The sequence below is a fragment of the Eleutherodactylus coqui genome, chromosome 2, assembly GCF_035609145.1.
Source record: "Eleutherodactylus coqui strain aEleCoq1 chromosome 2, aEleCoq1.hap1, whole genome shotgun sequence".
Classification (NCBI taxonomy): Eukaryota; Metazoa; Chordata; class Amphibia; order Anura; family Eleutherodactylidae; genus Eleutherodactylus; species Eleutherodactylus coqui.
The window spans coordinates 137,268,668-137,283,084 of NC_089838.1; the positions used below are offsets into that span (position 1 = coordinate 137,268,668).

Below are 14,417 nucleotides of genomic sequence, written 5' to 3' on the forward strand. Positions count from 1 at the left end.
ACGGTGTGCGAGGTGCACACGAGTGTGATGCAATGTTTCCCATTGAAAACAAAGGGAAACACTTACCAATCCTCTGGCGTGGCTGAAAGTCACCCCAGAGAATCCCTACTCCCCAGAGGTGATGGGAGGCTTTTTTGACATAAAAACATCTTGCACGTTGGCGAACGTGTTATCAGGCCAAGTTTCACAGCCCAACATCGCACTCACCCGTGTGTAGGTAGCCTTAGCCATTAGATTTATTAAATCGCCATAATGTAGGTGCTTCTATTGGTATCCGTCAAGAAAATAGTAGTGTTTCCTATGTACTAAGTATCATCATACACACATATTTTTACATTAAACAATCGCGCTGCTCTGAAAATATCAGATCTGATTGGATTGGGGTTATTCGGGCTTTGCTATCTTTTCCAGGCATGCATTAGATGAACATATGAATAGAACAGTTGCAGTGAATCAAGTCAAACGCCCCAAAAACTGATTAATGTCTGCCAGATCTGAATACTGTATCCTTTTAGTTTCTACATTTCCATTTCTCCTTTACTACAGCCATTTAATATTTAGAAGGAGGCTTTATGTTACAAACCATTAAAAATGTATTACCATGTTATTCATTGCCCAAAAGAGAAATCCAGGTCCAAAATGAAGTAACATGCAACATATTTAATATTTTCTCGAACCGCAGTATAAATTCTCGTACTGCAGCATCTTTTAAATGTTTCTTTAAATACAATCTAGCCCCAAGGCTTCTTAGAGCATGTCAGTACTCCTATTAAAATACATTAGGTGTCAGAAGAGAAGCCATCATCTCACACAGACAAATCAAGAGGTTTTTATGTCGGGAATCTCACAGGGCTGTTGAATGCTGAGAAATATGTTCCAGATAGTTTGTGCGAGATGAATGAAGCGCTCTGGAGTCCAGCGAATGACTTCATCTTTTCAAGCTAGTGAAGAACAAGCAGATAGTATCTCACACTCTGTGATGATAAAAGTGCTGCATGTAAGATGTCCACAGCTTTATCCAGCTGTACGCGACCCCTCTCCCTGGCAATTACTCATTGTCACAGTTACAGAAGGATTATTCTCAAGAGCAGCCCGTGCCCTGGAAAAAGACAAGCACATTTTTTGAGGCATATAAAATAGTTCATAGAATTTTGTGGTGGGCTTGTAAAGGTGCACAACCCTGAAAAGAAAAGTTTTGTATATTTGTAATGGTAGCCAATATAGCATGCTCTTTACCTGGAGACAACAAAACAATTGCAGTTTTTGGGCCTTTGCACACCCGGCCGTATAGACAAAAAGATCTTCTCCACTTTCACATTTTAATCCCATTGATACTTAGATCCATGTGTCACATGTCAGTCTAGTAAACTATCGCACAACCTTTATGCTTCAGACTGAAATCGGCGCCAGCTAGGAGTTGATGTAGGCTTCTTCTATAATTTTTCACTACTTTCTGGCCTACATTATAGTAAATCTGCTGGGTCACACATGACTACACCCCCTAGCTCTTGGCCTCACCCACTTTTTTGCAGAAGCAACAGGTATAAAGGCACAATTTTGGCGGATTCACCAAAATTGCGGCTTTTGTATGCCGGAAAGCTGGTGTGCAAAGTGTGATAGATAGGCCTCAAATATGTTCCGTTCAGTAGACTCGTCATTACTAGTTATTTTATGTAAGCTTAGCTGTGATATAGACCTTGAACAGTTGTTATGGCATTAAAGCATATATAATAATAATAATCTTTATTTATATAGCGCCAACATATTAAGCAGCGCTTACAGTACAGGAGAAATAACACAAGACAACAGTTACATGAAGTAATCAATTATTGGAAACAGTAGGGGTGAGGATCCTGCTCCAACGAGCTTACATACTACAGATAATGGGGCTGGAGATGTGCACGGTATGGCGAGGTGGAGAATGCTATACACACAGACAATGGTCAGGCCGTATAGTGGTGGAAGCGGGATGACTGCAGGTGTCGGCTGATTACAGCTAGCAGGGATTGCAGTCTGTGGGACAGGGAGCATGTTATCAGGCAGAGTACTGAGGGGTTTGGTTTAGGGAATATGGTATGCCTCCTTGAAAAGGTGCGTTTTTAGAGCACGCCCGAAGTTTAGTGTGTCAGTGATTGCCCGGATATTTTTTGGTAGCGCGTTCCAGAGGACAGGTGCTGCTCTTGAGAAGTCTTAAATGAGAATGAGAGGTTCGGATTAAAGGGGCACTTAGTCTGATTTCATTAGCAGAGCGGAGGGCCCGGGGCGGCTGGTGGATTGAGATGAGAGAAGCAATGTAGGGCGGGGCGGTGATGTGGAGCGCTTTGTGGATGAGGGTATTAAGTTTAAATTGTAGTCTGTATTTAATGGGCAGCCAGTGCAGTGACCGGCACAGGGTAGAGGCGTCCGAGTAGCGGCTAGACAGGAAGATGAGCCTAGCTGCCACATTCAGGATGGATTGGAGAGGGTAGAGTCTGAAGCAGGGGAGGCCAATCAGCAGCGAGTTGCAATAATCGAGCCAAGAGTGGATGAGGGCACCAGTGAGCGTTTTTAGGGTGTCCACGGTGGGAAAAGGGCGTATTCTAGCGATATATTTCACTACACACTGAAGATTTAACCATATTTTAACTATTTCATTATGATTGAGTAATCTATTAATTAATCGATAGTTTGGATATTGGTTTTGTGAGCAAACAACCACATTGTCAGATTTCACTGCATGACATGTCATTGAAACCTCAGTCCATATTAATTAGGTGCTGCTCATTTTATTGCTTCCTAAAAAGTTAACAACATCTCACATGCACATACTAGACCTCAGATAGTACATACCATTGAATATGTCTTCTCCTCCAAAAGCTGTTGACACATGACAACATCATATCACATTTCTGTGATGTGAAGTCATGCAAAAGATGCTTGGATTGTCTCACACGTTGTTGCAGCTCCTTGTAAAGAATGGATGCCTTTGACTTCAGTAAGCAATAAATCGTTAACCATTAGCCCACCTTCTCACATGGAAAACGCTGCAGAATTTCCAATAGTGAAATTGATGCAGAAATTAGGCAGCATTTACAGTACAGGATTTGCAGCATCTCCTTCACATAGTGTGGGTATTTTCCTTTACGAATCAGCAGCATCTTTCAAAAACACTGCGTAATCTAATTCCACAAAATGTATAATCATGTTGCAGAATCGTGCTGCGGAATTCGACCCTACAATACCAGGATTAAATTCCGCAGCTGTTCAGCCACTAAAAATGGGGTCAAATCCGCACCATTTAGGTGTGGATTTGGCCACCATGAAATTCTAACAGCGGATCCAGGAGGTGAGTATGGGGTCTTTTTGGGGTGGGGGGGCCCGTGACGGACTCCGCTGCGGTATTCAGCTTGCAGCACCCATTATGGCCGTGGGCATGAGCCCTAAGGTGATTCAGAATTAAAGACGTTAAAAAAGAACTTCACTCAAAAAGTCCCAAAAATGCAATACCTAATAGGCTGCAGCGCAGACACAGTCGCCACAGGCATAATCGCCATAAGGTAGGCACAATTGCCACAGGCACACTCGCCATAGGGCAGACGCAATCGCCGTAAACCCTAATAGAATGCAGTCAGCCAGACTATGATATGCAAGAGCAAATTGTTCAGTCCAGAGTAATGGGCAGCCACCCACTCAACCCAGCCCAGATTAGGGAGTAGCGACTGCAAACAAACATAACCTGCATATGTGAACGATACCAAAGAAGCCAGCCAAAGATGCGTGTGCCCCACCATACAGGATAGCAACTCTCACTGACAAGCAGTGGGTTGCCCTATATTTCCAAAGTGGGCCACACTGGCTGACATCTTGGGTTCCCTCAAAATCTATACAAAAAATACTGATGCATAGTAATAAATACGGGTGTTAGTTCTGCATTTTGGCTAAAACGCATAGGCTGACGGGCCACGTTGGCTTTGCTGTGGCCCGTCAGCTTATGCGTTTTGGCCAAAACATTGCCATATAAATAAACCATAAATAGCTGCCAAACCAGCATGTACTAAAGATCTATAAACTGTACCTGATGATAAAGACCAAAGATACCATGGTCATTAAAGGTTAATATGGCTGTGGTTTTGTTTTATGACCCGTCGTCCTTGTTAAATTACATGGCTGTTCTATGGAAGCGCAATAGTTTTAGGTCAATAAAAGCATAAGGCCTCATGTCCACTAGAAAAATACAATCCGTGCAGAATCTGCAGCGGATTCCACGCGGATTTGCTTTTAATGGTATTTTTTTTGCATGCAGATATCCGCACACATTGCTATCAATGTGATAGCAATGTTGCCGATCCACGCGGAATCCGCGGCAAAATGGAGCATGCTGCGTTTTTTCTCCCGCGTGTGAAAAACGCAATTCTTTTAAAATGCCATCCACGGGTGCAAAAATCAATTTAATGGACCGCGGATGGCCATGATTCCATATGGGCAAAATCCGCTGCAGAATCCACAGTTCCATTTAGCTAGTGGACATGAGGCCTAAAACTTTGCCATTTTGTGTCTGAAAGTTATGGTTGCGACTTGCCTGGCAAGAGTGTGTGTTTAGGACTGTGTTTGTTTGTATCTGGGCCACTTGGGTATAATTAAAGTTCACTATGGAGTACTTGAGGACAAAGTACTTAACACATGTACATGTTGATGTGAGGTATTCTTCAGACACTTCAGTCACAGATAAGACTTTCAGATGGGCAGGTGAAATGTTTGTCCCTTTATGCTAATAATGGAGAATTACTATTAAAGTTATCACAATTATAAAGAATAATTTGCTGGTCATACTCACTATATTAATGTTAGTGGATCCCACTAATACTCAGCATATTGACTACCATAGTAAATGTTGGGTGAATGGGGAACATGTTTGATTCTTTCTTCTACCAAAATAAACCTCTCCCACTGTCTTCACCCCCTTCCACATGCATCTATCTTATGTGTATGGCCAGGCTTGGTAGTCAACCGGTAGCCTACAGAAAGACATACATCAAAACTCTTAAAGGGAATTTGCAACCACCTCTCAGCCCCATAAACTAAGTTAGGGTGCTCATAGACTAGGTTCTAAGTGTGACCAGGTCTAACTCTGGATTTATACATACTGTCTCCACACCCTATAGCATTAATTATCATCATATCAAACATCTTTTTTTATAAACATTTACCCACACTGTATCAAGATGAAAAGTTGAATTCTATACTTGGAAATGGTTGTAGGATGGTTGCAAAGTTTGGGGAAAAACTCTTGACCAAATTTTGTCTCCTAGTGATTTCTGCTCCTTGTCTAAATACACCAATAAAATCAATCAGGGAATTGGTTATCTGTGCACGGCTTTTTTAGGTGTGCACAGAGCCAATATGAAGTAAGTAGCTAACCGCACCCTATCATTAACCTCAAATACTAACCAGACAATATACATCAAATCTTTTATTAATTGCAGAACAGATCACATAGTATATAGCATCCAGTGTGCAGAGTGTAATATAAGAGATGAGCGAGCACCCAAATGCTCGGGCCCTCGTTATTCGAGTCGAGCTTTTCGTAAAATTGGAGACCTTTACTCGAGTAACAAACCCCATTGACTACAGTGGGAGACTCAAGCATCTTTGTATGTGGGCCGCTCGGTCCTGAGCTTTTTTTTTGGTTCGTGTGTTCTCTCTCTCTCTCCCTGCCAGCCAAAAATTTACCGTTGACATGCGCGCTGCATCATGACGGGGAGGGGCCAAAATAGACACGTCACAGCAGGGATGGTGTCCATCTTTGTGGAGCTACATTTTACAGCATTTAAAGAGTTGCTTTATGGCAGCCTCATGGACCATTCACACTATGGACAGAAGGGGACCCATTGACTTGTATGGGAGACTGTTCTAAACACACTCTGTGACCCGTGCAGAGGTCATTGTGCAGGGAGCTTATACCTCTTGTGAATGGTGGATCCTGTGTTATCTACATATAGGTGTTGCCTTTAGTTAAAACCCTGCCTGTGATGTTAGTGAGATGACTGCTGCAAAGCTTTATGTACAGATCAAGGATTGACAGACAAGTATTACGCTCTGTGGTCAGTGTGAAAAATGCTGTTTTCTTTTAGGATTTTTAAAAAAATACAGATTGTGAATGAAAGTTAAAAAGAAAGTCACCAAGAATCCCTAAAAAATATGATTAACACAAAAATGTGATTTATATAATTGGCCTTTTTTTAATGACCTATCCCTTTAACATGTGAACCATGGTCCGCTTGCCAATTGGGATGTTTTTTAAACTATTCTAATATAAATGTTGGATTTCATGTCCCTGACCTGGAACTTTTTCTCCTCTTAATATTTGTCTTCACACCTGAGCCGACGGTTATTCAGCGTGGAGTGTATATACGAGGAATCAAGCATTACTACACTGCAGCTTGCATATCTGAAGTATTTTTTTACTTTAGTGACAGGTTCCGAGAATGCCATTTTTATACTCACATGTCGCCCCATTTATCATGCAGTCACACCTGGAAGTTGGCACCAGCTGACTCCCCTCTACAGCTGTGTGCACACTATCAGGCCTCCTGCACACTGGCAAGAGCGATATTGGGCCGTGATTCACGGCCTGATATCGCTCTCGCAATCCATGAGAAACCCCCTGGATACAAGACGTTTTCATGTGAGGGCCTCCATCCCTGTGGGGTTTCCCTTTGTCCTATTGCTTTTAGTGGGGCGGCAGCAGCGCCTGCTCCATTGAAATCAATGGGAAAAGATCGCAATCTTCTGCCACTGCTGTGACAGCTGTGGCAGGGGGATTCCTTCATCTTCACAGGGAGTCCCCTCATCACTGTCACAGTGTGCAGTGACTAGAGGACTCCTGCCGGGGATGAAGGAATCCATTGCCATAGCTGTCACAGCAGTGGCAGAGGAGCTTGATCTTCTCTCTATGTTTTCAGTGGGACCGGCCCCATTGACAACAAGGTGAAGCCCCTAGATGTGACAGCATCAAGGGGTTTCATATCCAAGGAATCCCCCGCTGCAGCTGTCGCAGCTGCAGCAGGGGATAGCGATCCTCTCCCATTGCTTTCAATGTGCCCCCCCCACGCAGCATTGCTAGTGAAAACATTGCAAATGAGAATGAAACGATTGAAATTCATTGGTTTCATAATCATGCGCTTTCACTCACTCTTGCATCGCACGAAAAATATGTGATTTCCTCGACAGTGGAAAGGGGCCCTCATAGAGAACAGTGTATGTGTGGATGCCCAGCTTGCAAAGCTCTGTTCCCTATGTGCATGCACAGCTGTAGAGATGAGTCCACTGGTGACAACTTGAATGGATGACAGCACGAGAATGGAGCCATGTGAGAATGAAAATGACACCCACAGACACCTTGGAACCTGGCCTGTGAACATAACTAAATCTATGGTGCTCATAGGTGGTGACAGGTTTCCTTTAACAGATTCTCTTTTGGCTCACACAGGCATATGGGGCGTGCGTATTTTTCACGCAGTGCACAGTTAAATACGCATGTAACATGCGTGTTTACTGCGGATTTTAAACCTCCATAGAGTATAATGGGCATATACCTATATGTAATGCGCTTTTTTTTCACGTACGTAATACGTGCATGAGAACACATGTTTTAATTGCCTAATTTAAATCAATGGTATTTTAGGACTGCGTGTTATGCGCGTTAAACCTATACACGTAATACGCAGCACCCATAGGCCCATGTGAGTGAACCCTTATTCACATTAGATGATAAATCAAAAGTGTCCTAAATAAAAAGTGTGATCCAATGAGTATCAGCCATTTTTTTTATTTTTACCCTCAGGTTTAATATGAGGTCCACTTTCTACCAGTCCATGACATAGTATTGAAATGAATGAGAAAAACATATCAATGAAAAGCCACACATGTTATAAGCATCAAGACAAGCATTACTTTTGTTCTAAAACCTAAAAGGTAAAGCTAGACAGATCCAAGATCTATAAAGCGTTAATCTCCAACACTGGCGGACGGCCAGGTATTGTAGTGCAAAGAGTTATTACCATAACTGATTGCCACATCAAATTGGCTCTCTGTCACTACACTACTATACAGTAAATTGGGCAGCTGTTTCATCCAATCTTTCCCCCTATTAGCTAAGGTCATTTTAGGTTGAAGAAAACAATATGTTTGGTGCTCTTCCAAAATTTGGACTTATACCCAGTGTCAAAACCACTGGAATTTCACAGGCAGTCCATGTGGCATGAAGAATTTCCCCCTTTTCATCCTAATGGTCCTCCGTGTAAACCGTTTGAAATCAAACAGCCAGTGAAAGTGATTAAGTGAGGTTTGGGAAAGTGATTAACTTTGTGAAATCCCTGAAGTAGCAGTCCAGGCAGCTCCTACACAGCTTGTGCAGTGCACATTCCTTAATTACTTACCTGCAGTACAAACACATGCCGAGGACCACTTCCAAACTGAGCTAAAAAAGGAGTTTAAATAAAAAAATAGAACTTGAATAAATGTTGCCATTTAAAAAAAAGCTATTTCATACTGGTATTATTACCCTGTCAGGATAATGGCATGTGGAATCTTTCTTGCTAACCTCCTTGTACGTTGCTTCTGTTAGATGCCTTATTCTCCCATGGAAGTGGTGCTTCTATAGAATACTTTTCCTTATTTGCCCAGTAGAAAATTAAAACCAATGACAGCAAATACGGCGGTGAATGCTACATGTCTGACCCTCCATCAGCATGTTGCAGCAGATAGCTGGATTCATCTGACCGCGTGATATTTTTCCATTGCACTCTTTTGCCCACTGTAGTCTTTCCTTTCTGTTTCCTGACCTGGTTGTCAGCTGTTATTGCTTATCGATGCTACGGAATGAAGAGTTTGGATTGTGGTCATGTTGTTTCGAGGACCAGTGTTGTTACAATTTGTTTCACTGTGTATTGTCTGTTCATGAGAATGATTTTTGATATCCTCCTTTATGTAGACAGGATCCCCTTTTGCTGATGTTGTTTCCTGATCACACCATTCTTTGTATACTCATCACTTTTGCACGATAAGTCTAGCACCGATGACCATGCCTCATTTCTTAAGTTGTTCAGATCGCTCAATTTTTACATTCTCATGACGATTCACACTATAACTGATCCACAGAAAATGTCCTTACTTTATTTTATCATGCACTCTGGGGTCACATGTATAATTTCCATACAGGAAAGCTCCAATTGTGAAAGTGCAGATATCTCTAGTAAAGTGGCCATTCGGTGTAGTGTCTACCATTGCTACCTCTTGGAATGGGGTGTTCCAAAGCTTGACTACTTAAACTATAAAGAACCCTTTCCTATATAGATGCCCAAGTCATCTTTCTGTCACCCATAAATTAAAGGGGTTGTCTCGCGGCAGCAAGTGGGGTTATACACTTCTGTATGGCCATATTAATGCACTTTGTAATGTACATTGTGCATTAATTATGAGCCATACAGAAGTTATTCACTTACCTGCTCCGTTGCTAGCGTCCACGTCTCCATGGATCCGTCTAATTCTGATGTCTTCTTGCTTTTTTAGACGCGCTTGCGCTGTGCGGTCTTCTCCCCTTCTCCTAGGTCCATGCGCGAGCGGCGTTCTGGCTCCGCCCCCTTCTACGCGTCATCGCGTAGCTCCGCCCTGTCACGTGTGCCGATTCCAGCCAATCAGGAGGCTGGAATCGGCAATGGACCGCACAGAGTCCACGGTGCACCATGGGAAAGGACCTGCGGTGCATCGTGGGTGAAGATCCCGGCGGCCATCTTGGTGAAGGAAGAAGAAGGAAGACGTCGCAGAGCGGGGATTCGGGTAAGTAATATGTTTTTTTTTTTAACACATCCATTGGGGTTGTCCTGCGCCGAACGGGGGCCTATGGAAAAAAAAAAACCCGTTTCGGCGCGAGACAACCCCTTTAATGTCTTCTCATCCTTTGTGAATTCCCTGAAAGAAAAAAATCATGTGTAGAGATGAGCTAGCACCCAAATGCTCGAGTCCGCGTTATTCGAGTTGAGCTTTTCGTAAAATTCGAGAGCTCTACTCGAGTAACGAGCCCCATTGACTAATGGGAGACTCGAGCATTTTTGTATGTGGGACGCCGGGTGCCGAGCTTTTTTTTTCCCCCCCTAGGTTCTCTCCCTCTCCCTGCCTGCCAGCCAAAAAATTTGCCAATGACGCATACTGCGTCGCGGCGGGGAGGGGTCAAAACAGGCACGTCACAGCAGGGAGGAGCCAAAAACTGGGGCGAGGTCGAACACGGCGTGATGCTCGTTCGAGTAAAGACCTCTTTTTAGAAGACTGAGGCTCAAAAGTATAGTGAGACACAAACAAAGTTCAGGATCACAAGCAATGGAGCAAGCTATGCTTGGGATCACGAAACTGGAGCGCAGACAACTAACATAACCACATGCACGAAATCTTAGTGACATGTTTGAAAGTTTTAATTGCAATAACATTAACGTAGGTGTTCTCCGTTGAGCAGTACTATAGAGTAGTCTTAAAGGGGTATTCCAGAGGCTGGGTGAAATCTTCTAAATTTCCCTAAGCTTTCCACTTATTGCCATTAGTTCAAACAAACATCCATCTGAACTCCAGTACCTCTTTTTGCTGGCCTGTGTCCCCACTGTTTTCCGGACCGCTTCAGATTTTCACATTGTTATTTAAAATGGCAAAAACGACATCTTCCACAATGCCTCATTACCAGTTACTGATGAGTGCGCATTCACGGCTGTACAAAACGTCTGTCATCATTACAGAATGCGAAGGCACTGAGCATGCCCGACCAGTAAGACAGCGGAGCCTACAGGACGCAACCATTGGATACCAATGGAGAACTGAGCAGAAAAGGAAACCCATATCTCTGCAGCTTGGGGCTTGCTCACATTGGCATTTTCTCCTGCGTGCGGGGAGCATACAGCAGTGTGCAATTGAGGGCGCCCACCCACTGGCGATTTTTTTTTCTTTGCGTTTTGCGTTTTTTCTGCAGAGCAATTAGAATTGAATGTACTCCTGTCCACTGGCGTTTTGCGTTGCGTTGCGTTTTTTAACATAGGAACTGTCAGTTGCATATGTGTCCTTATTTTTCTCCTAATGCACCCATGAAAGTCAATGGAAATTAATGGAAAAGCCGCGAAAACGCGGCAAAAAACGCGGGAAAATTTTCACGCACGAAAATCGCAAACGCCAGTGGGTGGGCGCCCTTAAAGTAATGTAAAGTTACTTACAAAAGCTGCACGTATAATATGCGGTTAAAAAAAAGCCCGTTTGAGAAAACCCTTATAGAGATTACTCCTATTTATTCACTTTGTTTTGTCATAACAAGACTAGATGGTAAGACAGTTACACTTGGCAGGTCTGTTTACTGAATAGTTGTTCTGCATTAAGATGATTCTTAAATGAGTTCCACATGATAAGAAATGGATTTACTTATGTTATTTTTTTTTTCTCAAATCTGTGCAGACGTCTTGCAGGAAATGACTTGACATACATACCCAAGGGAGCTTTTGCTGGACTCAGCAGTCTCAAAGTTCTGTAAGTACATGAAACGCTTGTTATTACTGTTCCTAATTGCCTTAGGCCACTAATTTTTGTTGCCTAAATTACTTGAGCATTTAAACCAGAGCACATGCTATAGCTCTTGAACTCCGTACCTAGTTTATAGGTAAAATGTAGAAATGAGTATGCTGGGTCTTCTAAATCAACTGCAAAAAGATGATAATGCTATGGTAGTCAATAAAGTCTTGTGATGATAGCTTGTATTTTCCTAAAAAACAGCAGGAAAAGATTTATGATGGACTCAACCAAACAGTAGTTTCTACATTACCCATATGAGTTTTCTTCATTGAGTTGAACATCCCTCCTTATTGATGCTATGATTGCCAGAAGTCTCCAGACTGTGACCCCTTTACAATCAGCTGCAGTGAGGTGGCCCTTGAAATCCATAGGTATCTGTTTAATGCATGGATGCTAGTTGTCCCCCTGTGCAAGACCTGATCTTCGAAGTGATTTTGTATTCTGGCTAATGGTGTGTGCTGTGATTGGATACCCTGTCCTGTTCAATATTGCATGTGTACTTGAGATCAAGACAGTTTTACATCTTGGTGTAACGCATCGGTACTAGTGGTCTGTCAAATCACTGGGGAAGATTTCTGTAGGCATGTCTTCTATGTTTACATGGAGATCACAATTATATTTGTATTTTAGTTGACTCTTGAAAATGTCTTTCTAAGGTTAAGTCCATACCAGACAAAATTGTTGCAAATCCGCACAAGTAAAATATGCTGCCAAATACAGTACCAGGCAAGAGGATGAGATTTTACCAATCTCATTCAAATGCTGTGCAATAGGAATTGTGGTGGAGATTTTAAAATCTGCAACATGCCAATTTTTATTGCATATTTTCACTGCAGATTTAACCCCTGTAGCAAGGTAAAATGTGCAGCTGGAGAGTGATAGGCGAAGAGATGTATCAAAACGCTATTGCTGCTAATTCTACTAAGTGTTTTTACTGTATTCACAACTGCACTGCTCAGTACAGCTGTATAATGACCTCCGTGCTGCTGCTTCTGTATGTATGTCTGTGGGAGAAAGAGAGATAGGGGAGCAAGCTTCTGTTTCCTCCTCCACCTCCCTTCTCCATAGATTTTTATGGGCAACTGCAAACTGATCTCTCAGTGAATCCATTTTTATGGATTTTGCATTTAATGATACAGTACAAGTACCGTTGCTTCTGCTTACATGTCTGCAAGGCGATATTTAAGCAAAGTGAGTTATTTCCCGTTGTATAAGACTTTTATTTAATGCTGTCAGAACAAAAGAAGTCCCTATGCATAATTCAGTAATGGACAGGACTAGATTCTTAGCGACCATCTAAAATACGTCTCATATGGTCCCAGTATAATAATACTTAATATAGCTGATTCATTTTTACTTCTCTCAGTCCCCGGCGCGGGACAAAGATGCCACGGGCAGAAGATCACAGGGGAAAGCTCCCCTGTATCTGAACATGCGGAACGCTTGCCAGAGCATGCAGAATCTGAGGAGTCGAGGTGAAGATCGAGCTCTGAGCCATTGCCTAACGAGCTTTTTAACCCAAACTTGAGTTGATGCACTGTCAGCAAAATCTCATGAAACCGCTGTTACCGGAGTGTCCCTTGCAGATCTTATAATAGGGCCCGCAGACTTCCCTGGCCTAAACATCTAGCAGACCATGTAGCAGGAGACGTTTATGCTTATATTCACTTCTTCCATGTTAAAGAAAAGCTGTTAGAGGCGGACAGGAAAATCGGCTCATTACCTGCACTATATCAAGCTTTGTCTCTCTCAGATAACATTGATACCACCCCCAACTTGCACAATCAAGCCCAATTCCTCAGTGACATATGCTGGAAGGAAGAACTGTTCAATGTATGGCGAGCAATGCTCAGCTCTGAGAGGGATTACTCCTTCCACTCGATTGTTCATCACAGTTATTAGAACTTTACTACTACTTTCACAAGGGTCGATAATTAAAACGATCACGTGGTATGACCATGCCCAATCTCCTTGACCCTAGCAGAACACTACCAACCAACTACCAACATATATCTGGGGTAGTAATGACTCTTTATTATCGCAGGTGGAACATAGGAATAATATGGAGATAGATTTAGAGGACTATTTTACTCACAATTAGAGATGAGCGAGCATACTCGCTAAGGCAAACTACTCGAGCGAGTAGTGCCTTATTCAAGTACCTGCCCGCTCGTCTCTAAAGATTGGGCTGCCGGCGCGGGTGACAGGTGAGTTGCGGCGGTGAGCAGGGGGTAGCGGGGGGGAGAGAGGGAGAGAGAGATCTCCCCGCTCTCCCCTCCCCTGCCGCTCCCCACCCCCTGCCGGTACCCGAATCTTTAGAGAGGAGCGGGCAGGTACTCGAATAAGTACTACTCGCTCGACTAGTTTGCCTTAGCGAGTATGCTCACTCATCTCTACTCACAATGCATCCCTCCTTTTGTTTTATAGAAAGCTCACAAAGCATACATAAAATGTTCTTTTATTAACCCCTTAAGGACCAGGTTGTTTTGTACCTTAAGGACCAGACACTTTTTAGGGATTTTACCTATGTGGCGGTTTTACTGCTCTATTTTTTTTCCTTTAGCTACCAAAATTATTTTTGCTGCGTTTTTTTTTCCGTGACATATAGGACTATTTTTTTAATATCTTTTTCACTGACTTTTTTTCCCGTTTTTTAGTTTTATTGGGGGTAAAATGCTAAAAAAAAATGATTTTTTTAACATTTATAGTTTTTTAAAAAATTATTTTTATATTTACACTAAAATAAAATATGGAAATGGGTTCCTCTATTTATTTCGGACGTTTTGACATATAGTATGTACGGTTTTGGTTTATAGGGCGCATACGGTGAAGGTTTTTGT

The 14,417-nt window shown here is 42.6% G+C and overlaps 1 protein-coding gene across 1 annotated transcript in view; it reads left to right on the top strand.

Moving 5' to 3' along the window:
- LGR5 (leucine rich repeat containing G protein-coupled receptor 5) overlaps nucleotides 1-14,417 on the top strand; it is a 142,657-nt gene that overhangs the window by 70,349 nt on the left and 57,891 nt on the right. The window contains exon 3 of the mRNA XM_066591640.1: nucleotides 11,464-11,535. Within this exon, the coding sequence (XP_066447737.1) occupies nucleotides 11,464-11,535 (72 nt within the window). The remainder of the gene's footprint in view (nucleotides 1-11,463; nucleotides 11,536-14,417) is intronic.